This window comes from Myotis yumanensis, unplaced genomic scaffold (genome assembly GCF_028538775.1).
Source record: "Myotis yumanensis isolate MYYU_CA2020_CCGP unplaced genomic scaffold, mMyoYum1.0.hap1 SCAF_2, whole genome shotgun sequence".
Classification (NCBI taxonomy): domain Eukaryota; kingdom Metazoa; phylum Chordata; class Mammalia; order Chiroptera; family Vespertilionidae; genus Myotis; species Myotis yumanensis.
The window spans coordinates 211,522,859-211,549,503 of NW_027223753.1; the positions used below are offsets into that span (position 1 = coordinate 211,522,859).

Here is a 26,645-nt window from a genome sequence, read left to right on the forward strand (position 1 = left end):
AGGGTCAAATATATACTGGTTGGATAAACAAATGAATTTAATCTTTTTGTAACAATCTGGGACCTACAGTATATGTTTAATTGTTATGAGTATATTTATTTATGTTTATTTAATCATGGTTTGTATTCTGGATGTTGCTGTTTAAAACACAGTGTTGCATTTTCTTATTATGAAAATAACAATAATAGGGGGAAACAAATGGCACACTTCCCACAATCCCTTCTAGTGTATTTCCTCCCAGGGAAAAGGAAGAGAGGGAGGCAAGGAGGTGCTAGACACCATAGACACCATTGGCTTGCAGGGGGAATCAATTGAATTCTTTTAAGAAATCTCTGAGGCTACTCCCTGCAGCAGGCCCCACCCATTGTCCTTGTAAAAGTGGTTTATTCACAAATACAAGCCTGTTACTCAGAGTGTCTGCCCATGTGACTTCTTATTTTGAAGCCCCATGTTGCATTACATGGAAACAAATCAACATCATACATTGAATTTAGTTTATATAGATGTGCGTACGTGACGTTATGAACATTTTCCATGATGCTTTTCTTCTCCAAAAAATATTTCTAATGTTTGCCAGTGTGGACGTTCCCTGCCTCCCTTAGGTTGTGTCCAGTTTCTCAGAACTGTCAACACCACAGCAATGAGCATCTGTGCATGTTAATGCAATGGGCATAAGTGTGATTGCTTTCTCCCACTAAACTCCTAGCAATGAAATAGCATGAGCACATTAACGATTTGGGTCTGCACGGGCCCAGGGCCCTTTGGAAAATGTTAGAGTAATTTACACTCCCACCAGCAGTATGAGGCTGTGCGTGTCCCTGCATTCTTGCCAATTAGATAAGATCTTTTTATTCTGTCTTCACAATGTGATGAGTGAAATGGTTTTCTGTTTTAATGGCCTATTTAGATCACTAATGCTATTGAAAATGTTTTGTTCTCTGTTAACTGACCACTTCTGTTTCCCCCTTGGGAAATTTCTTATTTATGTTACTTGCACACACCTCTGTGTCTTATCTATTTGCAAGAGTATTTTTCACAGGTTAACCGTTTGAGTCCCAAGCAGCACGATCGCGCTGCTTGGTATTTCTCGACATAAAATAAAACAAGCGCTATCACGCTTTTTGGGTCTTTTCGTACTCATTTAGAGAAAGTGTGGTTGTGCTGTTTGGGATTCTTCGACAGTGTTTTTTCAATACCCCCTGGGACTCAAACGGAATCGTATGTTTTCTCGACATAAAATCTCAGCAGCACAATCGCGCTGCTTGGAACTCAAACGGTTAAATAATGCTTTGTCTGCCATAGACATTACATACATTTTATTCCTTCCCATTATTAATGTGCAAGTTAAGCTACAGTAGCCTATTATCTTTAGATTTTATGTGTCATATAAAATCATCAAAGAAAAAAATTATAAGTTTCAACCAACTGAATTTTAAAAGAGTTAAGGTCCCTGAAATAACATCATTCAAAGGTGACTACTATCAACATTTTTTGCTTAGCCTTTCAGACCTCTCCCCGGACACATATATATATATAGATATACATATATTTCTGACTTATAATCTTTTTTCTTCAGTTAACAATATACTACGAGTGTCTTTTCTTGTCAACAAATATGGGTGTTTAATATGATTTTTAGTGTCTGTGTAGAGTTTATATTAATACATCAATAAGTACATCTACCTGCTTTTGCCTTTGTTAATATTAAATTCAGTGACTTAAACCACAAGGAGTCTGGATGTAGATAGTTCAGGACTAGTTTGTTTTCTCCTCGAAGTCACCAGGGACCCAAATATATCTCTCTGGGCTGGTGTGGCTCAATGGTTGAGTGTCTACTTATGAACCAGGAGGTCACATTTCAATTCCCGGTCAGGGCCCATGCCCAGGTTACAGGCTCCATCCCCAGTAAGGGCCGTGCAGAAGGCAGCCAATCTATGACTCTCTCTCATTATTGATGTTTCACTCTCTCCCTCTCCCTTTCTCTCTGAAATCAATTTTTGAAAGGGCCACTGAGCTCAGTGGCCATTTCCACATTCCCAGGGAGGAGGAAGAGCAAAAGGAGAGGGCTGCCACTCCCACCTGAGTCAACTCCCTTGTCAGATCTTTCCAGAAGGTGTCATTAATCAATTCCGCTAACACCTCCCTGGCTAAGTCACCCTGAGCCGTAGGGGGTCTGCAAGCTGTGTTGTAGCTGAGCACACTGACTTCATGACCACAACTTGTGCTAGGCCACCGAGTAAGAGGGGAGGATGGGCAAGTGGCAATTAGGTGTGTCCGACACTATTGCTGGGTATTGTGTGTGTGCTTTTTCTAGTTTTTCACTGTTATAAAAATGTCATAATGACTTCTGTCTCCTTGACCTTTGTACATGTGTCCATTTTGTCCTGGGGATAAATTTCTGCACATGAAATTGCTGGCTCAAAGAATAAGCAATTTCTATGGCCTTCAGTATGCAGTGACCACTGGCCAGAATTTTAATGTGCACACTCTCCCACAGTTCACCGCATTACCTGCCCTACAACCAATAAAATACCAAGCATTGTGCTTATTTTTTAATGTTCCCCGGTAGAATATAGAGATATTGTATGTTATTATTCAAATTATTCAAATAATAAAGATATTTCTTAAGAAAGTGTAGCCTTGTTTATGGAACGTGTTTCCAATGATCAAATACTCAGTGCACAGGTGCAGCTCCTTTTTATGTGACAGAAATAATGCAGACAAACCAGACTCTGCCTGTGGCTCTGAGAGGTGCAACAATTTAACCCTGGGCTGCAGCATTCCTGAGTAAATGCAGTGGCTTAAGGGCAGCTGTTGCAGAAATGAAACAATCTTTGCTGAAAATAATGTTATTACATTTTTGACCTTGGGTCTGGATACACGAGTTCTAAGACATTCAATTCTGTCTCCTGATTTTTTGTTCTTTTACACGAACAAATGAGGCCTCTTATCTGAAAAAAAAAATTGTTTTAAATCAGGGCTTAACACCATGGTGGGCCTCACCTGTGCTCCCAGAAATGCACAGCTAAGCACATATATGTCATTCATGGTGGAGAGAACGGGTTTCAGTAACTGCCTTGACCATGGCTACCCCCTAGTTAGCTGCCGAGGGCCAGAAAGGGGCTGCTAGTGAAAGAGATCGCCGAGGCACAGCCCGTGGCCTGCCTGGGCTTCCTTTGCTCTCTGGCTGCCCACAGCCAGGGCCACTTCTGACCTCCAGGGAAGCTTTGGTCATGGGAATGTCCAAAGACCAGAGTCAGGGTGTGCCTGGGTTTGGGAGGTGGGAGAGGAGTGGAGAGTAGTTTGCATTTAAAATTGGGTCATCTGCCCTGGCCACTGTGGTGCAGTTGGTTGGGCATCATCCTATGCACCGAAAGGCTAGTGGTATGATGCCCAGACAGGTGCCACGTAATGAAATGGACAAACTCCAGGAGAGCACATGAGGCTGGGATCAGGGTCCGGAGCCTCGGCCTCTCTCGGCCTCTCCTTGTCCTTCTGTATGTTCACTTCTCAGTATACAGACTGGCTGCTCAGTCACCTATTTTATGGTTAACATTTTAGCTATTGTGGTGCCTAATTTCATGCAAAATGGAGTTTATATTTTCTATTTCCCTTTCTACCATTTGCTTTTGTATGTTTTCCAGGAAGAGAAGAAATGCTGGTTTTATGCTGCCATCCTTAAATCTTATACCCTATTATTCATATATTAATCTTTATTAAATTTGGGGGCTTCATTTTAGAAAAATAAGGAAAGTAGGAATCTAGGAGAAGTAGGAGAAATTATCCGTTAAGACTGTGGGCTAAGTTCAGACACGCACACCACCATCTGGCTGCAGGAAAATCATTTAACTGCGTGAACCAGCGCTTTCTCGTATGTGAAGCAAATAGGATAAGGGCTTAATGTGATGATTGAGTAAGATGATTCATAGAAAGCATTTATTATCATGGTGCCTGGCACACAGCGATGAGTCAGTACGCATTAGCTGTTATCATCATCATCATTATTGTCATTATCATCCGCGCACATGGCCAGCCAGTTGTCCTAAAACCATTTACTGAAGAGCCCAACCTTTCCCCATGAACTTGAATTGTTTTATCATCTATGGGGGAAAAAATGTGTCTACAGAAGTCTGTCTTTTTATCCCTCTGTTACACTGACCTATCTATCCTGGCAGCATGACCACATAAATCGGAGGTTCATCTTTTCCTAATATAATTTAATACGTAATACTATTATACTCTGTTCATTTTTCCTTTTCAAAACTGTCATAGATAGCTCCCATGGATTTCTGATCATCTGTTCTGTTGCCTTATAACAGGGGTCCTCAAACTACGGCCCGCGGGCCACATGCAAATACAAATATTGTATTTGTTCCCGTTTTGTTTTTTTACTTCAAAATAAGATATGTGCAGTGTGCATAGGAATTTGTTCATAGTTTTTTTTTTAAAACTATAGTCTGGCCCTCCAACGGTCTGAGGGACAGTGAACTGGGCCCCTGTTTAAAAAGTTTGAGGACCCCTGCCTTATAATAATCTATGTAGTTTGGAAATGGATTATTCTTCCCATTTCATAGATGATGGACTTACGGCTGCAGAGAAAGTAGACTACAGGCCAGCAAAGACAAGAATGGAAGGCAAGACGAACCAATGTTTGCTGCTGCCTTCCAAGTGGGCCCCCTTGGTGACACTGAGCTATTCTTTTCCTGCTCTTCCCACTCCCTCAGTCCTTGCGAACACTGCTAGGCGTATCTTTTCAATAGATAAGGAAGGTCACACAGTGTTAGCGTAGCCAGTAATTGGGTATGTGCCTTACATAATGCTTTCACATTATCTTTTCCTGTCATAGAGCATCCACATTGTCCCCACTTGACCCCAGCTGTCCACAGAAAACGGACCGCTTCCTAATTAATGACTTCTGGTTTCTAGAGTGTATCTTCTGGCTAATTACCCAAAGTGTTTACTTATGCTAACCAGATTACAGAATGTTGAATATTGTATGAACTCTGGTAAATTTTGCTCTTTATAATAAATGATGAATTTAAAGTCGATGACAGATAATTTTATCAAATTATGAAGAAGTCCATGACCCTCAGAAAATAAAGTACTAAACCTTGGGACTGTCATCCTGATGGTAGAGGAATGGGTCCCTCTCATTCTGTTTAGCAAAAAGCATGATCAGATTTATAAATGGTGTCACCCTGCATGTTAGGTTCACTTTCTGTGAAAAAAAAAGGGGGAGGTTGTTTTTCAAATGCATTTATACTTTATTTCTGTCTTCATTTGGACCTTTTTCTAAGAAGGCAGTCTCTCTCTCCAGATAGGTATTAACAGATAAGACTTTTTATCTGTTTAATTGAGATGGCTTAATGTTAAATTTCATATTGTAATTCTTTCGTATAAATGCATCAAATATTACAAATGTTTTCTGGTATAAATTCTTTGAGGAAAGGAAAACATGTATTTTTGACATGAACAGTCCTGTGACTTTCTCATATTCTATCAGCATTTCATTAGATTTGTAGGGTTTTTGTAATTTAGGGTTTTACATAAATCCCATAGCATTTTGATACTTCCTGGTTTGCTGCTTGATTGATATATCATTTAAATCCTGCATTTGTCTGAATTTTCAGATTGTGTCTTTTAAACAAGATCAGACTCCCAATTTGCTGTTAACTTAGAGACAGGCATTGAGACTTTCAAACTGTGGACCCAGTTTAAACACTTAAAACTTACAAGCTTCTCTCCTGTTTTTAAAGCTTCAAAGTACCTCTCATCCATAAGAAGGAATTTTATAATTTATAAAACCAAATTCTTAAAATGCACAATTAATTTTTGTAGGAAAAATAATGATCATCTTAATAGATGACAAAAAAATAGCCAGTGATATTCAACATTCAATCCCGATTAAAACAGCAAGAACAAAAATAGACATATTTTTTATAAAATAGACATATAGAAACATTTTTAAGACCCTAAGTGCTTTGGCAAATGAAGAAGAAAAAGACAAAAGTCTAATAGACTCATGAGCAAGGACTATGGATGGAATGTTCACTAGAGGGCAAGTACGTCAGTCTAAGGTCAGAGATGAGAGAAGACCCTCCTAGTCCCGCCCATATCCCAGTAGAGGGGCGAGCAACATAGCAAGCCAATCCAAACTGCCACTTCCCCCAAAATCACTCAAGACATTCATCTTCTGTTATGTTATTTCTAAAACATGTTGTTCAGAACAGCTTTATGTGGCTCTCTCAGTCACATTATGTCGTCGCTGTGTCATTGCCTCCTTGAGTGTGGGCCCTCTGAGGAGAGGGGTGCTTCACTGCGATGATCTGACTTATTTATTTAAATAGCATCAAACGGCATTAATTTGTTTCTAGACTGGAACTCAGAAGAGAAATCTGCAATACTTGTATCGTCTTTGTAGACTAAGCTGTGTGTAGGAGCAAGGTCCTCAGATCCCATATCCCGAGAAATATGGCGGAGCAAACGGAGTAAGCAGCTGAAACTAATAACACCCACCCCGAATTGGCAAATTTACTCAGCTGGTGAGACGGTTTGCAGCCGGGAAGGACAGACCTCCCCTGGAAAGGTTAAAAACCAGGGATCTGGGCAGGAAAGTTTGCCAGACCTGAGCCCAGAGGGTCGGAGGGAGACCGCAGGGCAGACAGCCGCGTCTCTTGGGACAGACACAGACCCTGACCGGGGTAAGGAGTTCCGCGGGTTTGCTGGTGCCGGGAGATTTGAGATCTGGATTTTGTGATTGCGGAGAACTGAGACTAAAGGGGGCATCCTGAGGAACTGACCGGACCATGCAGTGCCCATAAGAGAGGAGCGTTTCCCAGATCATGCAGTGCTGGTAAGAGAGGAGCGTTTCCCAGACCGCAGATCCAAGCAACAGCAGCCCCCTGATCACCACAGCCTCCTGATCACCACAACCTCTGTCTGTGGAACAGCAGCTGTACGTGAAGCCTCCCCCCACCAGCCAGAAGAGCCAACACAGCTGTGAACAACACCCACCAGAGGAGCTGCTGCCAACTGGAAAGCAGCTGCTACTGCAACCGTCTGAGCAGCAACCACAACCCAAGGAGCCCCTGCCACCCAGGGAGCAGCCACTGAACATCTCAACATCTACATATGTCAGCGAGATCAAACATGGGTAGGCAAAGAAACCCCCAAAGGAAAGAAAAGGAGGACTCGCCAGAAAAGCAGCTAAGTGAGACAGAGGCATGCAACATGACAGAAATAGAATTCAGAATAAGGGTCCTAGCATGCATAAACCGGATGGAGGAAAAAATCAACTACATATGCAAGAAGCAAGAAGACACAGATGAAAAAATCAATAACTTATGCAAGACCCAAGAAGAAATGAAGAGCGATATAGCTACAATAAAAAACACCATTGAAAGCATCAACAGTAGACTAGGAGAAGCGGAGGACCGAATTAGTGAATTAGAAGACAAGGAAGCAAAACACTCCCAAACTGTACTGCAATTGGAGAAAAAAATTAAAAGACAGGAGGAGAGCCTAAGGGAGCTTTGGGACAACATGAAGCGAAACAACATACGAATAATAGGGGTGCCAGAACAACAGAAAGAGGAACAAGGATTAGAAAACCTATTCGAAGAAATAATATCAGAAAACTTCCCTGAGGTGGGGAAGAAAAAAGTCACAGATCCCATATCCCTAGAGCGCTTATGTTTACATACTTATCTATGAAGTCCTTGGGAACACAGGGTGCAATGAGAGGCAGCTACTTCTGTAGTCATTCTACTGAGATGTCTGAATAATTTATCAGGTACTTGATACTCATTAAATTTGTCTTTTTATGTAGACACTATCTGTAAGGCTTCTTACTCTTGATCTCAGAGTTTGAAATGCTGTCATTTTAAATAAATGTATTTCTCTCCAGACACGAATTTCAGTGTTGGAGGGAGGAAAAAAACAAAACACATGGTGTATCCCGTGACTGTCATGTAGGCTATATGTTAAATGTCAATCACTTCTCTCCATTACTCTGGGTGAACATGGGCTCGTTGCCTCCCCATGTGTCTTCACGTGTGCATCACTGTTCCTCCTTTTTATTTCATTCCAGGGGCTGGGGTTCCCCAGTTCCAACCAATCGCCCTGAACGGCCGGATTCAGGTGCTGGGCAACGGGTCGCTGCTGATCAAGCACGTGGTGGAGGAAGACAGCGGCTACTACCTGTGCAAGGTCAGCAACGACGTGGGCGCGGACGTCAGCAAGTCCATGTACCTCACGGTGAAAAGTAAGGACGAAGATGCTTTGTTTTACACACACAGGTCTTTGGGGGCTGACACTGCCCATTGTGTCCATACACATTTGGCTAAAAACAAAACAAAATGTTGGTCTGCTAGAACTGTGTTGATGCTTTGCTGTCCGAGAAACACAATTAAAGGGCGGGGGGGGGGGGGGGGGGGGGTGGAATCCGGCCAACTGTTGAGAGCATGCTCGTGTCCCCTGGCATCTGGGGCACAGAGCCACCTGCTCCTCTCCCTTCAGTCCCCATGGCCAGGGGTACAGGCGCTGGGCAGCCCAGCAAGAGTGGGTCTCTGCCGTTAGCACCCGCATTTCTATCCTGTTGGTTTTATTGGGGACATGCCCGGTTGTGTTCTCAGATGTGTTCATTTCAGATTTCCTTTTTCATGCATTTTATCATGTAGAAGCTCGCTTATCCATCCATTTCCTTTTTAAGATCCTTATTAAATCAGGCAACCAGAAACTCATTACCAAGTAACACACAGCTGTACGACGGAAATGTGTAGCGTGGCTCAGGGTCCATGGTGCTGACCCACTTTATAGAAAGGGGCCCCTGTAACCAAATTATTTCCATATTTCGGTAACTAAACCGAAGAACATAAAGTGGACCGACGCTCACCGAGCGCTGCTTGGTAGCAGGTGGTTGTGCGTCGGGTTTGCTGTGAATGGCTTCTGGCTTTCTCTAGGGGTATAATCTTCTAGACCAATTGGGACTCCTTGCCAACTGCAGGCTTTGACCAGCTTTCTCTTCTTTACTTTGGTTGTGCTATTGATAGGTTAGAAAGGACCTCTGCCATGTCATTTATTAGGGGCCTGGAATTTAAAAGTCAATTTCAGTGGTGTGTGTGTGTTATTTAAAGGCTAGCTACGCAGAGACTAATATTCTTTCCATTTCATTAATAATTTATTCTATCTAGGTAGTCTATGATTTCCTACAGAACAATGAAAATATTAACTTGTCTATTTGCTATACTTTTATGTCATGGAAAAACAGTTCTGAAATAGGTTTGCTTCAAAATATGTTTTGCACATATCAATGCACAGTTTTGACTTCTAAGTTTTACACTGTGGAGGAACTTACTTGTAAGAATCTTAAAACAGCTCTAACCTGTTTGGCTCAGTGGATAGAGCGTCAGCCTGCGGACTGAAAGGTCCCAGGTTTGATTCCGGTCAAGGGCATGTACCTTGGTTGCGGGCACATCCCCAGTAGGGGGCGTGCAGGAGGCAGCTGATTGATGTTTCTCTCTCATCGATTTTCTAACTCTCTATCCCTCTCTCTTCCTCTCTGTAAAAAATCAATAAAATATATTTTTAAAAAAATAATCTTAAAACATTGTTATGTCACTTAAATTCAAAGTTGAAATGGAAATTTAAAAAATAATAAATTGATGAAATTATTAAGAAAGCCCAAAAGCTGAGGGCCAATGTTGATCGATCTTTTCCTAACAAAAAGCATATATTTTGCGACTGCTTTGATATATTTTAAATGTACAGAATATTTTTCTATCATATAGAAAATAGATACAAAGTAATATAAAAGCTATAAATGCACTCAACCATGAACTTTACCCTCATAAATGAAAGAGCTTGTGTTTGGAAGAGGAGAGAAGAGCCTACAGGTTTGAATGCCAGGTGGTGAGTGTAAGAAGAGATTTCCTGTGATAGTTCTAGAATAGATTTTATTATTTTCTTAAAATATATTTCTATTGACTTTAGAGAGAGGAAGGAGAGGGAGAGAGAAATAGAATATGGATGAGAGAAAAACATTGATCAGCTGCCTCCTGCACACCCCCTACTGGAGATCATCCCACAACCTGGGTATATGCCCTACCAGGAATTGAACCATGACCTTCTGATTCATAGGCCGATGCTCAACCACTGAGCCACACCAGCCTGGGTATGTGCCCTGATCGGGAATCGAACTATGACCTCCTGGTTCATAGTTCATAGGTCCATACTCAACCACTGAGCCACACCTCCAGGCAACAAAACACATTCTTATCACTCAGAAATTTCCAAGGATTTTTGAAGCTCTCTGCCAAGACCCCAGGACAAAGACCAGGTATTTTCTCTATTATATCAGAGTTAGACACTGGCTCCATCCAGGGAATACGTGTGACTTATTTAGTCTCTGCAGTCCCCGGAAGCGTGCCAGGAAGGGGCGGGCTTGGGTGACTCTGGGCCAGTGACACACGCCCCAGCCCATCCCTCACTCCCTTACCAGTCAAGGCTTGGATGTGTCAGCATTGCCCTTCATCGAGGCAGCCCTTACTGGCCTCCGGCAGCCTGAAGGGACAGAGCAGGTCAGCAATCTCTCCCATGTTCTCATTAGCAGGAGGGCGGGATGGCAGCCGACCCAGGGCAGCACAGGGGCCGTCAGCAGCCCTCGCCGGCACTCAGCACTGTGTTAATGGAGCGCTGCCCTTCCACTGATTAGCCACGGAGATGAAAGGAGGCCGCAGCCAGGCTGCCTGAGGATTCAGAAACTCCGGGTTGGTTCTTCCCAGGAAATGTCAATGCTGCATTTTGCATGGTATTAGCAGGCCATCCGTCACGTATGTCCACCGTGAGTGTGGAATTCTAAAGCCATTATGCATTTTAAAGCAGCAGAGACTGACAGAGACTGGCCAGCAGGAGAAGAAAGAGAGCAGGTCCCAGCTGCGGGGGGCATGCTCTCTCCGGGCTGAGGCCAGGCCCTGAGCCTGCCCTGCCCTCTCATTCTTACCAGGACAGAGGAGTTACAGCGATGCTGAATGTTCATGACCGAAGGGTCATGAGGAAGGTGATCACCCGCACGGACTGTATTTCATGCTGAGGGAGCTGTATTTGTGTTCTCCAGCAAAATAGAACTAATAGGAGATGGGTATAGAGATAGAGGTAGAGGCGGAGGCGGAGGCGGAGGTAGCGATAATGTTCAATATTTTCATCATAAGTGTCTGTGCTGTGGACATCATTGTTACTGATATTTTTGCCACGTAACTATGGGGGGGCCATAAGCCCGTTGTGCTGTAAAAGAGATAAAATCAGAAAAAAAATTTTAAAAGGGACATTAAAAAGGACATAACAAAATTAAAGGTTTTTTTTTGCAAAATACCAACTATTTGAACACGTTGAAAACGCGTGCAGATTCAGGGCAGTACTGGGTAAATAGCGGGCTTTATGCTGTGGACCGTACCTTCGCACTGGTCTTTGTTTGGTAGAAAATGGGGTGCAACTCTGCTCTCAAAGACAGCCCTCCGCCTCGTTTGCTCCTCCACTGTAGTTTGTTTCAAAATAAGAAACCAACTCTTGGCCGGGGAGGATTGGGGGGCGGGAGGGGGCGGGTAAGAGATCAACCAAAGGACTTGTATGCATGCATATAAGCATAACCAGTGGACATAAGACACTGGGGGGTAGAGGAGGCCAGGGGATTGTCAAGGGCGGGGAAAAAAGGAGACATATGTAATACCCTTTGTAATACTTTAAGCAATAAAACAATTTAAAAAAAAGAAACCAACTCTTGGGGTAAATCATCGTCATCTGGAAGAAATGCCAACTATTTTAAGTCCACCGTCACCCCCATGTCGACTCAGCACTGTATAGACCATTATGAGGGCTGGCTGAGATCTATATGTGACATAAAGATGGAGCAACTATGGGAACTTTGTCAATGGAGAAATGGAACCAAACTGACGGCGAACTTAAATACTTTCAGTCACCCAGAAATAAAACTCGTCAATGGAGAAATAAAACCCAGGAAACCAGTGATTTTATCTTTTCTCCAGTGGTTGCTTGGTTTGTCAATGGAGAAATGAAAACAAACAAACAAAAAAGCAGGTGTGCATTTTATTTTTTGTCAACCAGTTATTTTACCTTTTTTTACAGCAAAATTGCCTCACAGCCAATTAGTTACACAGAGAAAATGTTTGCAGCGAAATGCTCACGGTAAACATGTCTACGGCGAAGATGCTATGGCGAAAATCCCTAGTCTGAGGGGCCCAGGGGGCAAGTCCCTCCTTCCCCCGCCTTTCTGTGCTGGACAGGCCCTCAGTGGATTGGCTGATGTCCCTCCACTTGGGGAGGGTGAGCTACTCTCCTGAGTTCACTGATTCAAAGCTCATCTCAATCAGAAACACCCTCACAGACACACCCAGGAATAATGTTTAATCTGGGCAATGTTTAATATGAGTCAAATTGACACCTAAAATTAACTATCGTAGGAGATTAATGTCTCATGGGACGGGAATGAAGATGAAGACCTTTGTTGAGGTAGAGCCCATGGAAATGGCTAGCGTTCACTGCTTGGGTTGACTCTTAATCCCGATGGCTCCCTCACCTGGTTGTGTATGTCAGTGCTACTCAAAGTGGGGTTTGGGGACCCACAGTGTCAATACCACTAAGGTCTCCAAATTCTTCTGGCGCCCAGCAATTTGCGTTCTATTACGATCACTGTGTGGTTTGTGCACAACTGTGGTGCGTTAGTCTGCTCAGGCCGCCCTAACAAAATCACATAGACTAGTGGCTTAAACTAGAGACATTTCTTTCTCATCCTTCTGGAGGGTGGAAGTTCAAGATCAAGGTGATGGCCAATTCAGTTCCTGGTGAGATCTTTCTTCCTGGTTACTGATGGCTCTTTCCTTGCTTTGTCTTCACCAGGCCTTTTTTGGTGCATGCACATGGGAGGGGAGAGAAAAATTGCTCTCTTTCTATACGACTACCAGTCCTATTAGTTCATTTAACCTTTGCCTCCTAAAAGCTTGATCTCCAAATACAACCCCATTGGGGGCTAGGGGTTCAATATCTGAATTTTGAAGGCTAGGCAGCAGCTTTACCCTCCTTGCCACCCTTTTCTGTAAGGACCGCCTGGAAGTAGGGAGTCTCAAGTGGACCGGCCTGTGCAGAGGAACCCCTGAAATTGACTGGTATGAGACAAGTACTGAACACATTTTTTAAAATAGTGTAAGAGTGTACACAATCATGATTCAAATATCTCAAATTTCTCAGTCTGTCTCCATTTTAATTAGCAACTTTTGGCTGCCCTGTGGGCTCTTTCAGAGGCTGGGTTAAGTTGGTGGTCCTTGCAGGGCTGCATGACTCTACAGCTGTGATTCATTATGGGTCTTGCTGTGGAGAGATAGTCCTGGATTATCAGGGTGGGCCCAATGTAGTCACAGGGGTCTCTATTAAAGAGGGTCAAAGTCAAATACAGAGATGTGACAATGGAACCAGAGATTGAAGGGGTGGGTTTTGAAGATGGAGAAGGGGCCACAAGCCAAGGAGTGCAGGAGGCCTCTAGAACCTGGAAAAGGCAAGCAAACTGGTTCTCCCCTGGAGCCTCCAGAAGGAATTAGGTCTGCCAGCCCCCTGACCTGCAGAGCTGTAAGAGAATACACTTGCATTTTTTAGGCCGCTACGTTTGTGGTAACCTCTCACAGTGACGATAGAAAACTAGTGCAGCCCCCTACCAGTTTGGCTGCATTTTTTTTCCAGCAAACCCCGACTAAGCAATCTTCACGCAGCAGATGGCATGGTAGCTCTGAGGGTGGGCGATGGGCACTGGGGCGCCTATGCTCCAGGAGTTGTCAGGAGAGCAGGAGGACAGTTGTCCAGCCCAGTGACACTGTTGGCCACAGCCTCCTGTCAGACATCATTAAGAAGAGCATCTGTGATTCAGTGACCTGTGATTCAGGAGACACTTACTTAGTATTTACTATGTACCATTCTCCCAAGCTCCTTATTAAGATTAACACAGAGAATCCAGCACTGTGACAGGGTAATATTATTAACCACATTTTGAAGATGAGGAAACCGATAAAGAACTTGACTCAGACCCCTGGGATTGTACAAAACAGAACCAGGACACACGTCTGTTTCCAGGGGTCCCCATCTGTGCTGTGTCCCCAATGGGCTGGGTGTTTCATTCCTTTAGCCAAAGACAACTGCAGCCTCGGTTCTTACTCCACACGTGTGTCCCACTGAAATGATGCCCTACAGCAGACCTGGAAGCTCTGTGAATGTGCAGCATGATAAGTTAGCCCACACCCACAGACACTCCTCGGAATAGGTTAGGGCCAGGAAGCCGTGGGCTCAGGTGAGCCGATATCATGGTGAAGAGATGCTGAAGCTCAGATGCCCTTCTGCGCGGGCACTTTGGGAAGCACATGTTGATAGATTCATCCATCGAGTGTTGATTGAGTCTCTCCTTTGAGCCGGACCCTGGGCTCCATGCTTGGAACCCCTGTCCTTGGGAAGCTGTGCCCAGGATCTGGGCAGGAAACATGGACAGCCAGGCTCAAGGTTTCGACTTCTTTTGTAACGCATGCCGTTGCGTAGTATGACGCTAGCTGTCTTGTGTTTAGGTGGGTAGAATAAAGGAAAGGCACAGAGGAGCTTCATCACCAGGCAGCTTCCACTCTTGGTGTCGTGTTGATGACAAAGCCACACTGTGCTTCGTTACTGCAACTTTGGGCAAATTTTATGTCAGCCAAACAACTTCCCTTTGGATAATGGAAAAATTGCCCATGTGATGGTGAGCTTTTTCCTGTAGTCCCATTGATGATGCAAACATATGTTTATCATAACTAACATGCGAGAGCTCTTTGTGCAATGATGATGGCCTCTAGTGCGGTGCAAATGGATCTGTTTTTACTCTTAAAAGAAATGCAAGCCCGATGTGTCACCGCTCACTCTGCGGTGGCATTGTCACCAGGTGAGGCTAAATTTGCTTGCAAGTGAATACATTTGAAGACGTGACTAATGAGGTGGTCCTAGGCAGGGACAAGAGGATGAGATTTGCATGGAAGGCAGTATTTGACCCTCGTGGATGTGGTACCATGTCCTTCCCCCCATATGGACCTCTCTGCTTCCCACCTGGTGGATGGGGCTTTCCCACTGAAGAGGGACAAGGTGACTGAGGTCAGACCAAAGTAGCAGCTCTGAAAGTCTCAGTTATTGACATCTCTGTGACATTCTTCAGATTAAATATGAGAGAAAATAAATGACCCCATATTTTGGCAAGCCTGGCATTTTTCTCTCTTGAATTTTTATCTACTTCCTAAGTAAAATATATTTCTTTGTGGCAGCTCTGACAGAAGGTTACCGTGGAATATATAATGTGAGGCCACGACTGTTTGGGTCTCATCTGTGTCTTCCTTCCATGGCCGCCGGCAGCCCCAGCCACACCCTCTTGCGTCAGCTGGCTAAAGGCAGGTCGCTGCCTGGTCAGGCCCATCGCCATGGTGATGTGAAGTATACACTCGGCTGGTTTCGGTCTCTCGTGTGTAGTCTGTAGTACATCGTTAGGCTGCATCGGCAAGTACATTATCCCTAACACTCCTGCATTTGTGAAGAGGCTAGTTTCACATGGAATTTTAATTATAAACTTTACTATCATTGTAGACTTAGGACCACTAAGCCATGATATCTCTGACGAGCATATGAAGTTTTGGAGCTGGAAGCAGACTAAGTATTTGACAAATGGAAGGCTCTTGTTTGAGAGAGGAGGACACGCAAGTTCAGGCTAGACCGGCACTTGGGGTTTATGACCTGCCTCCAGTCCTGGGCTGCATGACACATGCCTTCCTCACATTGCACGGTTCAGGGCATGTGAGGTAGTATCATGAGTAAACAGAAACACTATTATTTACCAAATCTATTAATATTTCATTTAAAACCCACAGAAGTGAAATTTGTGTTCAAATATAGTTTATTTATTGCTCAAGCTTTCTAAAAGCCCCACATCACATTTAAATCTGTAAAATCTCCATGACACCATTGCCCTCGCACTGCTTCTGGTTTTCCTTCCTGGCTCTTGCCTACACACATGTCCCTTCAGCCTCGGTGAATGTAAACCTGGTTTGGAAAACAAGTCGTGGATGTAAATATTAGCTAGAGAACAAATAACTAAGATGATAAACCCTGTGCAACCCTGCACTTGACCTTTGCAGTTGCTTTGTCCTGAGGGAGTGTCCCCATGGTGCCCACGGAGGTATCAGCTCAGAGTGTAAACACTCATCCAAGTGGACAGCCCCTGCATTGGCAGAGCCAGCTCCTCTAGTTGCAAATCCTGCAGCTTTTCCACCACACCCTTTCCCGAGGCGAGGGGGAGGCTCTGGGTGAGTTGGAGACGGGGGAGGGATGATGCAAAGACCAGCTGTGCAGGTGGTTCTCACCCGGAGGGCTGTTCAACCGATTCCTGGTCCCAGAATTTGCATTTCTAGCAAGTTCCCAGGTGATACTTCTGCTGCCTGTTCGGGCACCACTCTTGAAGAACCACTGCTGCAGACAAATTAGGAACAAAGATAGACGGTGAGGCTGCAAACTTGTACAACTGTTGTTGGAAGCTGTTTGACATGGTCTCATCAATTTAAAGTTATACACACGCCTTGACTAGCAATTTCACTTCTCTGAATGCTCCCTAGAGAAATTCATGCATAAGTGTCTGGGGTTCGCATGCAAAAAAATGTTTATAGTTGCACTGTTTGCAGTGGCCAAAATCTGAAACCTCACGAATAAATAAACCATGAAATATTAATACAAAGAAATGGTATGCAGCCATGAAAACATTTGCAGACACTATATATATATAGTAGATGTCACATAGATATCACACAGAATGAAATAAGACACAGAACAATGAAGACAGGATGAGAATATTATATATACAGTTCAAATCCAGGCAAGACTAATCTCGGTGGCTTATGGACGTGCATCTAGGTGGGAAAGCATACATAGGCTGCGGGCATTCTCTGGCTCCGCCACTTCCTACCTGTGTGACCTTCAACGAGATGTGCAGTGTGTCTGTGCCTCACTCAATAACCGCCCTCCTAAGACCAGGGTAATAATAGCACCTACCTCCTAGGGTCGCTGTAAAGATGAAAAGCTCCTAAAACTCGCAGCATCGGAGTCAATACGTGTTAGCTATCATTAGCATCATCATTATTACACCAGGCGTCTTTAAAAAGACTTGAGGCTGGCATAATCAAATGATAAAGACATGCAGAGAAAATGATGACCAAATTAAAGAAACCAAATTTTATCACCAAATCCAGATGACCAATTAGCAGAACTACATACGCAGTGGGATGCAAGCCAATGGGACCCTGTCCTCAGTGGCCAGACGCAGATATTGACCCAGGATGAAGACCAAGTGCTCATGGTGGCTTCAAAGAAAAGGCGAAATGTCAGAAATTAAAAAGATGGTGTGGCTTGCAGGGTCAATGTGTTGGGCACTGGCCCATCTTGTACAAGCATCTTCAGGTGGAAGAAGCCTTAGAATGCCCTACAGAGGGAGGTGGCGGGAGACCCTGCCCTGAATGCCAGGGAGCTGCTATCCACAGAATGTGAGACAGGTCACCACCAGGAGCATTCATGGGATGTGGCTCATCTTCTCTCCCTTTGCTTCTCTGTGCTAAACAGCTGTATGTAAAGACCTGCTCAAAAGTTAGAACATGGCTTTGGACCTAACTATGTTGTCCACGCCACTGGACACTGCTGGTTCTGTTTCCACAGGAACTTCTTGCCTTCCAAGAACTGTATCAGAATACTTTAGTTTTTTAAATCTTGATTGTTGAAAGTATTACAAGTGTCCCCTTTTTCCCCCAATGAACCCCCTCCAGCCCGCCCTCACCCCACCCCCGCCCCCAGGCCTTCACCATCCTATTGTGTGTGTCCATGGGTTATGCATACATGCATACAAGGTCTTTGGTTGATTACCTCCTACCCATACACCCTCCCCTGCCTTCCCTCTGAGATTCTACACTCTGTTCCATGCTTCCATGTCTCTGGATCCACTCCGTTCATCAGTTTATTTTGTGAATTAGATTCCACATATGAGTGAGACCATGTGTGTATCAGAATACTTCAGAGCAGCGGTCACCAACCTTTCTGACCTCACAGACCACCAGTCATCCGCAGACCACCGGTTGGCGACCACTGCTTTAAAAGGCAGAAAGCTCGGTTGGCCATCCTTGGATCTTTGCAGCCTGTTGGCCAGACACTTGCATCCCTCATGGCGCTCTCCATTGGCTATCTGGGTGTCCTGGTGATGTGGTGGTAGGCTTCCCTGGAGCCAGTGATCGGAGAGAGAGACAGAACTTCAGTGCTCAAGATGGAGCCATAGTCCTTTATAATCTAATATCAGGGTGATTCCCACCACTTCTGCCATATTCTGTTGGTCACAAAGACCAACAACTCTGGTAAAATGTAGAAGGCGGCTAAAAGGATGGTTTGCATACCAGGATTCAAGGATCACTGAGGATCACCATAGGGGATGGCTACACACCACTGATTAATATTTTTTCTAATTAATATTCTAGACCTCATCCATTTTTTCATAATATAGTTTATATTCATAAATTTTTAAATTTTTACTTTCAGTGGTGACAAGAAATCAAAGTCTACTTATTATTTTTCTACCTAATTATTTAAAAGCTTTATTATTAGGCAAACATAGCATCTATGTACAGGACCAGACAAGAAGGGGAAAAAGGGAAGAAATGACCTGCCGACATCCATGTGAACTGGAAGTTTTTAATATTGGGAGGTTACCATTCATACTTGTCATGCAAAATAAATCCACTTTCTTCCAATAATGTGACTTGAAACGAGTTCAGAGTGAATATGATATAAAACCTAAGTGTTCGCTGAGTTTGCGTTGATGCAATTAATCATGTCACCAGGCCCTGGCCAGGCTGCCAGGCAGTGGAGATGATGTCAATCTTGTTGAGGTTTAACAGCAATGCAGCCCACGGTAGCCTGGAAACACATATTTGATTAATGGCTATAATCAAAGGCGCGTCATTATGTAAGCATAGTAACCCAGCGAGGAGGTGTTTCCGTGTGTGCTAAGAGCTGATTAATTCCTGGCTGGAGAGCTCATTTCCTTCATGGGGATTAGAGCCGCCCAGGAGGCAGCCCCATTCGCTGAAACTTTCATGAACAATAAGTGTGTGGACAGGAGGAACTTCTGATTCTGCAGCGGTGGGACCAGTACTACTCCGTGCTTCTGTGGGGTCTTTCTCCCCACACATGGTGGGCCCTCCCCCAACACAGCCTCATTAATCCTCACCACAGCGGGGGGGGGGGGGGGGGGGGGGGGGGGGGAGGCTGCAGGTCTCTTTGTTCTCACGGAGGAGGAAGTGGAGATGCAGCCGAGAGGCCCAGACCTCCAAACAGAAAAGCCTGCGAAGGCCTGAGCAGAAGCAGGCTCGACCTGCAACCCGTTGCGCTTACAAAGCGCTGCAGATATTGTCGGGATAATGCTCTGCACACCAGTGACCACAGGAGCCTTAGCACGGTCGCCACAAGGTGGAGGCAGCCCCAGAGCCCATGGGTGGATGAGGGATGAGCAGAATCTGGCCTCTACACACAATGGAATATATTCAGGCATCAGACGGAATGCAGTTCCGGCACACGCTGTAACACGGATGGACTGTGACCACATTGTGGCAACACCACAGAGCTTTCGGGGTGACTCAGGGAGCCCTGGGGTCATCCTCCAAACGCCAGGGAGAGGTGGTCATCTGGTGGGAGCCCCGGCTGCTGGTAGGACCCACATATGTACACGCCAAGTCTCAGACAGGTCCTGGGTTCCCAGAAGGTCAGCACTGACCCAGCCCCAAGCCCGAGGGAGCAGGACATATTAGAAAATATAAATCATTGTGACATGTGGAAATAGAGGCCTCAGAAGAAAGAAGCAGGCTTTGGATTTAGAACTTTAAAGGCACCCTTTCCCTGCCGTTTGAACAAAGGGCTCCCCGTTGTCATTCTGTTCTGGGTCCTACAAGTCCTGTTTCTCACATACGCAGTGGGCTTGCAGGAGACAGACTGGGTCCTGTCTCACAGCTGAGGAAACGGAATGTCAAGGGCATCATTGGGGGTCTCCACCTAAATTGGCTCAGCCCCCGAGAGAGGGGCTTCCACGGAGGCCCCGGCCGCCCCACCTCCCTGCGGCCAGAGGCCCTACACCCCGTAGACCAGCCTGGGGCTTTTCTCTAGGGCCGTGGTCGGTTGGCAAACCGCGGCTCGAGAGCCACATGCGGCTCTTTGGCCCCTTGAGTGTGGCTCTTCCACAAAATACCACGTGCGGGCGCGCATGTACAATGCGATTGAAACTTCGCGGCCCATGCGAAGAAGTCGGTATTTTGTGGAAGAGCCACACTCAAGGGGCCAAAGAGCCACGTGTGGCTCTCGAGCCACGGTTTGCCTAGCCACAGTTTGCTGACCACTGGAGACCACTAGTGCCCCTGACCCTGGAGGACTAAAGGAAGAAGTCGTCATCATAGGGCTTGAAGGAACTAGCTTTACTGCATTCCTCTTGTGGTGAGATTGATGTCTTAAAAATCTAAATCGATGAAGTAGAGCTTTGGACCAGGGATTGGAGAGGGGCATAGAGGGAAGAGGTTCTCCTTTAGCCAGTTTTAAACCCTCCAGTTCTCTATTTCTTTAGTTATAAAACAAGGAGGAGGGAGATAAGATGTGAAGTGTGAGAGGAATCCTATAATTCCTTTACATTTTAATCTTTTTTAAAAATATATTTTATTGATTTTTTACAGAGAGGAAGGGAGAGAGAGAGAGAGTTAGAAACATCGATGAGAGAGAAACATCGACCAGCTGCCTCCTGCACATCTCCTACTGGGGATGTGCCCGCAACCCAGGTACATGCCCTTGACCGGAATCGAACCTGGAACCTTTCAGTCCGCAGGCCGACGCTCTATCCACTGAGCCAAGCCGTTTTCGGCTACATTTTAATCTTAATCGTTCCCCTTTCAAAACAGTTGTTTGGTTCCTGGTTCTCTTGGATCGTGTGCATAGACATCTGTTAATATTAATTTAGATGCAATGGATCTGCTAGGAATGCTATTTCTATGCATCTCACCCATATTTGTAGCATCATTTGGAATCTGATGCTACTTAAAATGCTACTTATAACTATGTCTTGGGTCATTTCTGCGGCCAGAATTTCTATTCCATGGGGTTGTTATTTGGATTAAATACATGCATAATGTGTGGAAAGGTTCCTGGCGTACAGTCAGCATCCATCAAAGTTAGCTGTTGTTGTTATGGAATTGGTGTGAGAGAGACAGAGGAAGAGAGGCAAAAATAGGGAGGGAAGAAAGGAAGGAAGAAAGGAGGGGGTGAAGAAAGTGGGGATTAGGAAGAAAAAGGGAAGGAGAGGAGAATTACAGATGGGAAGGCTTGGGCTCACCCAGTTGTATTGTTTCAATCCCTTTGAGATTGGGTCCATTGGAGAGCTTTAAATTAATCCATTCCTGAGCCTGCCTCAGCCCTCCTAGGTGTCAGATGAGAAAACCGAGTCCCAAGGCAGCCAGTGGTCTTGCCCATTCTTAGCAGTATGCCCCTGGGTGGCATGAGGTTGGAGCCCAGCTGCTGGCTCCCAGTGTCTTTTCTCGCCTTTTCTGCTATGACGTGTGAGAGGGGTACTGCTCTAGCCAAGACCCCAGACCCCCGGCCAGAGTTCAGCCTGCAGCATGACAACAGGCCTGCACCCTAAGGAACAGGATCTGGGAAGAGGGCCCCCATCTCAGTGTTTGATCTTCAAGACATTCACTGGTGTGTGTGTCCCCCTACATCTGTGTTAAATAGAATAATGAAAATGACGTGTTCAGTGAATGTTGATGGGCAGATGAGATAAGTGAAGATAATTTCCATTCAGGCCTGTGTATGAAATGTGCAGTGTGGAAGCCAGGCTGCTCAACGTTCTGTGTGTCTGAGATATTTCATAGTCAAATGTTGGGGGGGGGGGGGGGGATGCAAAAACAAGTAGCTGAAGAAGCAGTTTAAAATGTTCATGTGTCAGAACATCTCTCTCCCTGACCCTCCCAGCTGGACACTCAAGTGTCCCTGCCTCTGTTGTCCAGCTTGGGTGCTGGGACAGCCTAGTTGCCTTGTTCTGGGTCCCACAGCCCCCTCTCCCGCTTCTGTTCTGACCATTTGGAGGGACTGAGGGGCTTCTCGGGATGCAGGACCTTCCTGCTCAAACAGGGGAAGTCCTGGGCGTTGGGCACTGGGGTCATTATTGATGATGAATCATTAAAGTCAGATCCTGGTTGACTCTTGTATCTGGGCCTTTGACACTCATTGCTTTTCTCTGGTTTCCTTTTTTCTTCTCTGTAAAATGAAGGGATTGAACAGATGGTCGGGACAGGCAGGTTGTCTAGCCAGGGTGCTTGGTATTCCCTTTGTCTCTTTCTCAGTGATATTTTCAGCAGAGCTGGAGACAGAGAGAAAAATAAAAATCTGTTTGAATCAGTTTTGTTTTATTGATGGAGCCATGAAAACAGGAGAGTGTGTTTTGGAACTAATCTTTAATATCAGTGATTGATTAGGTTTTCATTCTCTCTATAGCCTTGTGTTGAAAAATCAATGCATGCATCAATTATTGCTGAATTATCTATCAAAGATGCAGGGATGCACTGTTCATATGTGTAGGTTTACTGTTAGGAAGAAGGTTAGTTGTTGTCTTGGTAAAGTCTCCAAGTTATCCGTGCCTCTGGTGCGCTGGGGACACTCTTTCAAATCATTAATGTTGTGCCCTGACCTCCTATGCAGGATTCTGGTCGATGATAAACAACTAGCTGTGGGATCAGGGGAGGGAAGAAGCCCTGGTTTCTAGCGCTGGCCAATTCCAGTGGTGTCAATGCTCCCACCATTCCCCATCTCATGCTAAATAGGTAATGTCCTCCTGGCTGGTCACAGCAGAGCACTGCCTCGCTGCATCTTTCTGCTGCAAGGAAGTAGGTCACATGAGGCTCCTTATACCGTGAGATGCAGACTTGCTGAACACGAAGGTCCCCTGATTATGAAGGAAATTTATAAATTGATATGTAACGAAGGAAAACAGCATCCTCCATGGGCCAGTTTTGTAGGAGAAGCACACAGTAGGCAGTCTTTGAACAAAGTTCTCTTGGTCTGGATTTTCCCTGCTCCTGTTGGCAGAGTGGACAGGGTGGGCACAGCCTCTCCTTGGTACCAGTCCCGGTAGAATGCCTCATCCATTTGTTACACTTCAGAAATCCGTGCAGACAGCCTGCTCTCGGTGTCCATGACTGTGGCAAGTAAAAAGGCCGTGGTCTGACATCCGCATCATGAAGAGTCATGATAATGACCCATTTCTTTCAAAAATCCTTTGACCGTTCTTTTAAAGGCTGGAAATACTTGGGTTAGATAGGAAAACATGGGCTTGCCAGAATATTTTTGACCAAATACAGAACTTATTAGCCAGAACTAATATGCCCATTGTGGCAGGACCCTCTTCCAAAGGAGAAATAGATGTAAAAAGAGAAGAATTATTTGCAGAGTAAGATGGGCAAAGCCTAAGCCAGAGGCCCATGATGTAGGTAAGGCATGTCTCCCATGTGGAATGCAGAAAAGCTTTCCTATTCTGTTTTTTTCTTTTTCTTTAAATGTTTTTATTGAATTTTCAGAGAGAGGAAAGGAGAGGCAAATACAGAGACAGAAACATCAATGATAAAAGGGAATCAGTGATCAGCTGCCTCCTGCACGCCCCACACTGGGGACCGAGCCTGCAACCTGGGCACGTGCCCTGACTGGGAATCTAGCCCCAGCCATGCCCTCCTGGTTCATAGGTTGACACTCAACCACTGAGCCACGCCCACCAAGCAAAAATTTTCATTATCAAGAAAAGGGCAGAAAAGTCTTCAAAACAATTCTGTGTTATTCTGGAGAGCAACAGTACGCCCTTCTCGCTGGCTGTTGTGAAGTCATAGGAATCCCATCCCAGATGAACCCCACCTTCACGGGGCATGTGCTCCCCTAATGGCCGCTCATAAGGCAGGACAGGAGCCCTTGTGTCACATGGTTCACTCTCATGGGAATGTAGAGAAGAGAGATGAAATACGCTGCACTTGGGAAGTGACCACACTTGCCGTGTCCTCACAGGAAATCTGTATTTTTCATGCCCTGCCCTTTGGCAAACTGCTTTTTCTGTTTGAAAACACTGCACCGTGGGAACCCTCTCTGTAGCCTTTAGGCTCCCATGACACTGTGAGGCGTTAGAACGGATCCATTTCCAGAACACGGCTTTGCAGCGGAGTTCCCTCGCCGTGCTCTGCAGCGGGGCTGCAGAAAGCTGGCTGCTTGCTGGAGGGACCATGCAGGGACCAGGCGGTCACGTTTCAAAGCTAAGGTGTATGTGAGTGTCACAGTTTCTGCTTCATGCTTCCCAGCTTTGAAAAGGAGGAGAGGAAGTAAACGTGGGCTTACAACAGTTTTAGTCACAGTTTTGCAATTTAGGCCACTTGTGGCGGCTTTGGAATCTTTAATTGTAGTGACTTGGCCCTCAGACGTTTCGAGAAAAAAATCTTGGTTAGTGAATTTGAGCCCAAACTGAAGATGTCTTTAGTAAAGGAGCCTTAACTCAAAGCCCACACTCACACCTCACCTGAGGGGGCCCTGCGATCGGGTCCATGGCAGGGCTCATGTAGCACGGACTCTGCTGTGGGCTGGCTCCTTGGATCCTCTCAACATTATCATCTCCATTCGACAAAGGACATAACTGGGGCATTAAGTGATTTGGTGACGGTCTAAGGCAGTGGTCGGCAAACCGTGGCTCGCGAGCCACATGCGGCTCTTTGACCCCTTGAGTGTGGCTCTTCCACAAAATACCACGTGCCAGCGCGCACTGTACAGTGTGATTGCAACTTCATGGCCCATGCGCAGAAGTCAGTTTTCGGCCTGGGCGAGTCTATTTTGAAGAAGTGGCGTTAGAAGAAGTGGGGGTTGTCGGTCGGTCGGGCAATGGCAGACAGTCTGGCGACTGGAGACGCGGAGCAGGCGCGCTATGGGATACGCAGCGCGGGGGAGGTAGATTGTTTTGAGGTACGTTCGCTGAGGTCGACCCCTTCCAACTCTCCCATCCACGCTCGTCTATCTGAAACAAGTATACAAGACGAGTGTGGATGGGAGAGTTGGAAGGGGTCGACCTCAGCGAATGTACCTCAATCAGATTGAGGATGTTTTTAGCAAAGGCCAGCTTAGGAGGACCCTAATGAAGTTAATCACAATGTACCTACCTATATAGTTTAAGTTTAAAAATTTGGCTCTCAAAAGAAATTTCAATCGTTGTACTGTTGATATTTGGCTCTGTTGACTAATGAGTTTGCCGACCACTGGTCTAAGGTTACACAGTAAGCCAGCGGCACATCTACAGATTCAAGCTGAGGTGCCCACCATGTTTTACAGGCGGCAACCACCCAAAACCATGAGTATGCAGCTGGGTGTCCTGCATCCTTCCTGCAGAGCCATCAAATAGAAATCGTTTTTTCAATACAGAGCATGTGCCATATTCCCCCAAAGAGTGCAGACCTGTGATTAAGGTTAGCTCAAAACAATTCTAGTCTCCTATTGCAGAAAAATTCAAGATAATAATGGATAAATAAAGTGGCATATTTCTTTCTCATGTAAACTTTGTCTGCAATGAGGCAGGCCAGGTTTGAGAGGTCAGCTTTGGGGTGTCATCAGGGACCTAGGTTCCCATCATCAAAGTCACCTCATGGTGCAAGAGGGCTGCCGGGGCTCCAGCTGCTAGGTCCTGAATTCAGGCGAGCACAGGAGGAAACAGAGGAAGCCCAAAGGGCGTCCAGCCAGCTGAGCATGCCTCCCGAAAGTCCTAGATAGGTCATTGCCTTGAACTCGGTCATATGGCAACACCTAGTTATTAGAAAGGCTCATGAACACATTGTTTGATTCAGGCATAGTTTGTGTATAATGTTGCATGTTAAAAACTTGGGGGACAAGGAAAAATGGGCTTGGGAAGGCAACTGGAAGTTTCTGCTCGAGGTCAGTGGTCCATGCCTACTGTTGGAGTTTACGATGGCCCAATAAATCATATCCCTCCGTTCAGAATCAAGCAAAGGATAGACATTTTGTACATATTTTAGGGCTACTTTGGAGCTCTTAGACACAATTTGTGATACTTTATTTGTCTCATAAATACACAGTTGAGGTTTATGGTTAGATTGAGACAGCACCACTATAAAGAAAATTCTCGCTGATTAAAGGAAAAGTGATACGGAGACATGTCAGGAGAAGCTCACAGATGGGCCTGGCCTCTCCCATAACTACATTCAGGGAAGTGGTCCCCAGCACCATGAGCATGTGCCACAGTGTCATGGCAGGCTGGGCTCATAGCGAGGCTTCACGCACAGGGCAGGTGTGCCCACTGCCCAGGAAAACAGAAGTCCAATGCGCCTGCCCAGTTCCTCCTTGGTCAAGGTGTGAGCTTCCCTTTCAGCTCTCCATCCACACACACAAGATGTGCAAGTTCCACATCCCCTGCACCCAGAACTCTGAAGTTGAAGGGTGCTAAGTTGAAGCAGGAATATCCACGACGGAGGAGAGAGACGGGACCA

The 26,645-nt window shown here is 45.4% G+C and overlaps 1 protein-coding gene across 1 annotated transcript in view; it reads left to right on the forward strand.

Annotated features, from left to right (window-relative positions):
• The window catches only part of DSCAM (DS cell adhesion molecule), a 469,770-nt gene that overhangs the window by 319,105 nt on the left and 124,020 nt on the right, over positions 1-26,645 (forward strand). Inside the window, exon 12 of the mRNA XM_070403791.1 lies at positions 8,090-8,263. Within this exon, the coding sequence (XP_070259892.1) occupies positions 8,090-8,263 (174 nt within the window). The remainder of the gene's footprint in view (positions 1-8,089; positions 8,264-26,645) is intronic.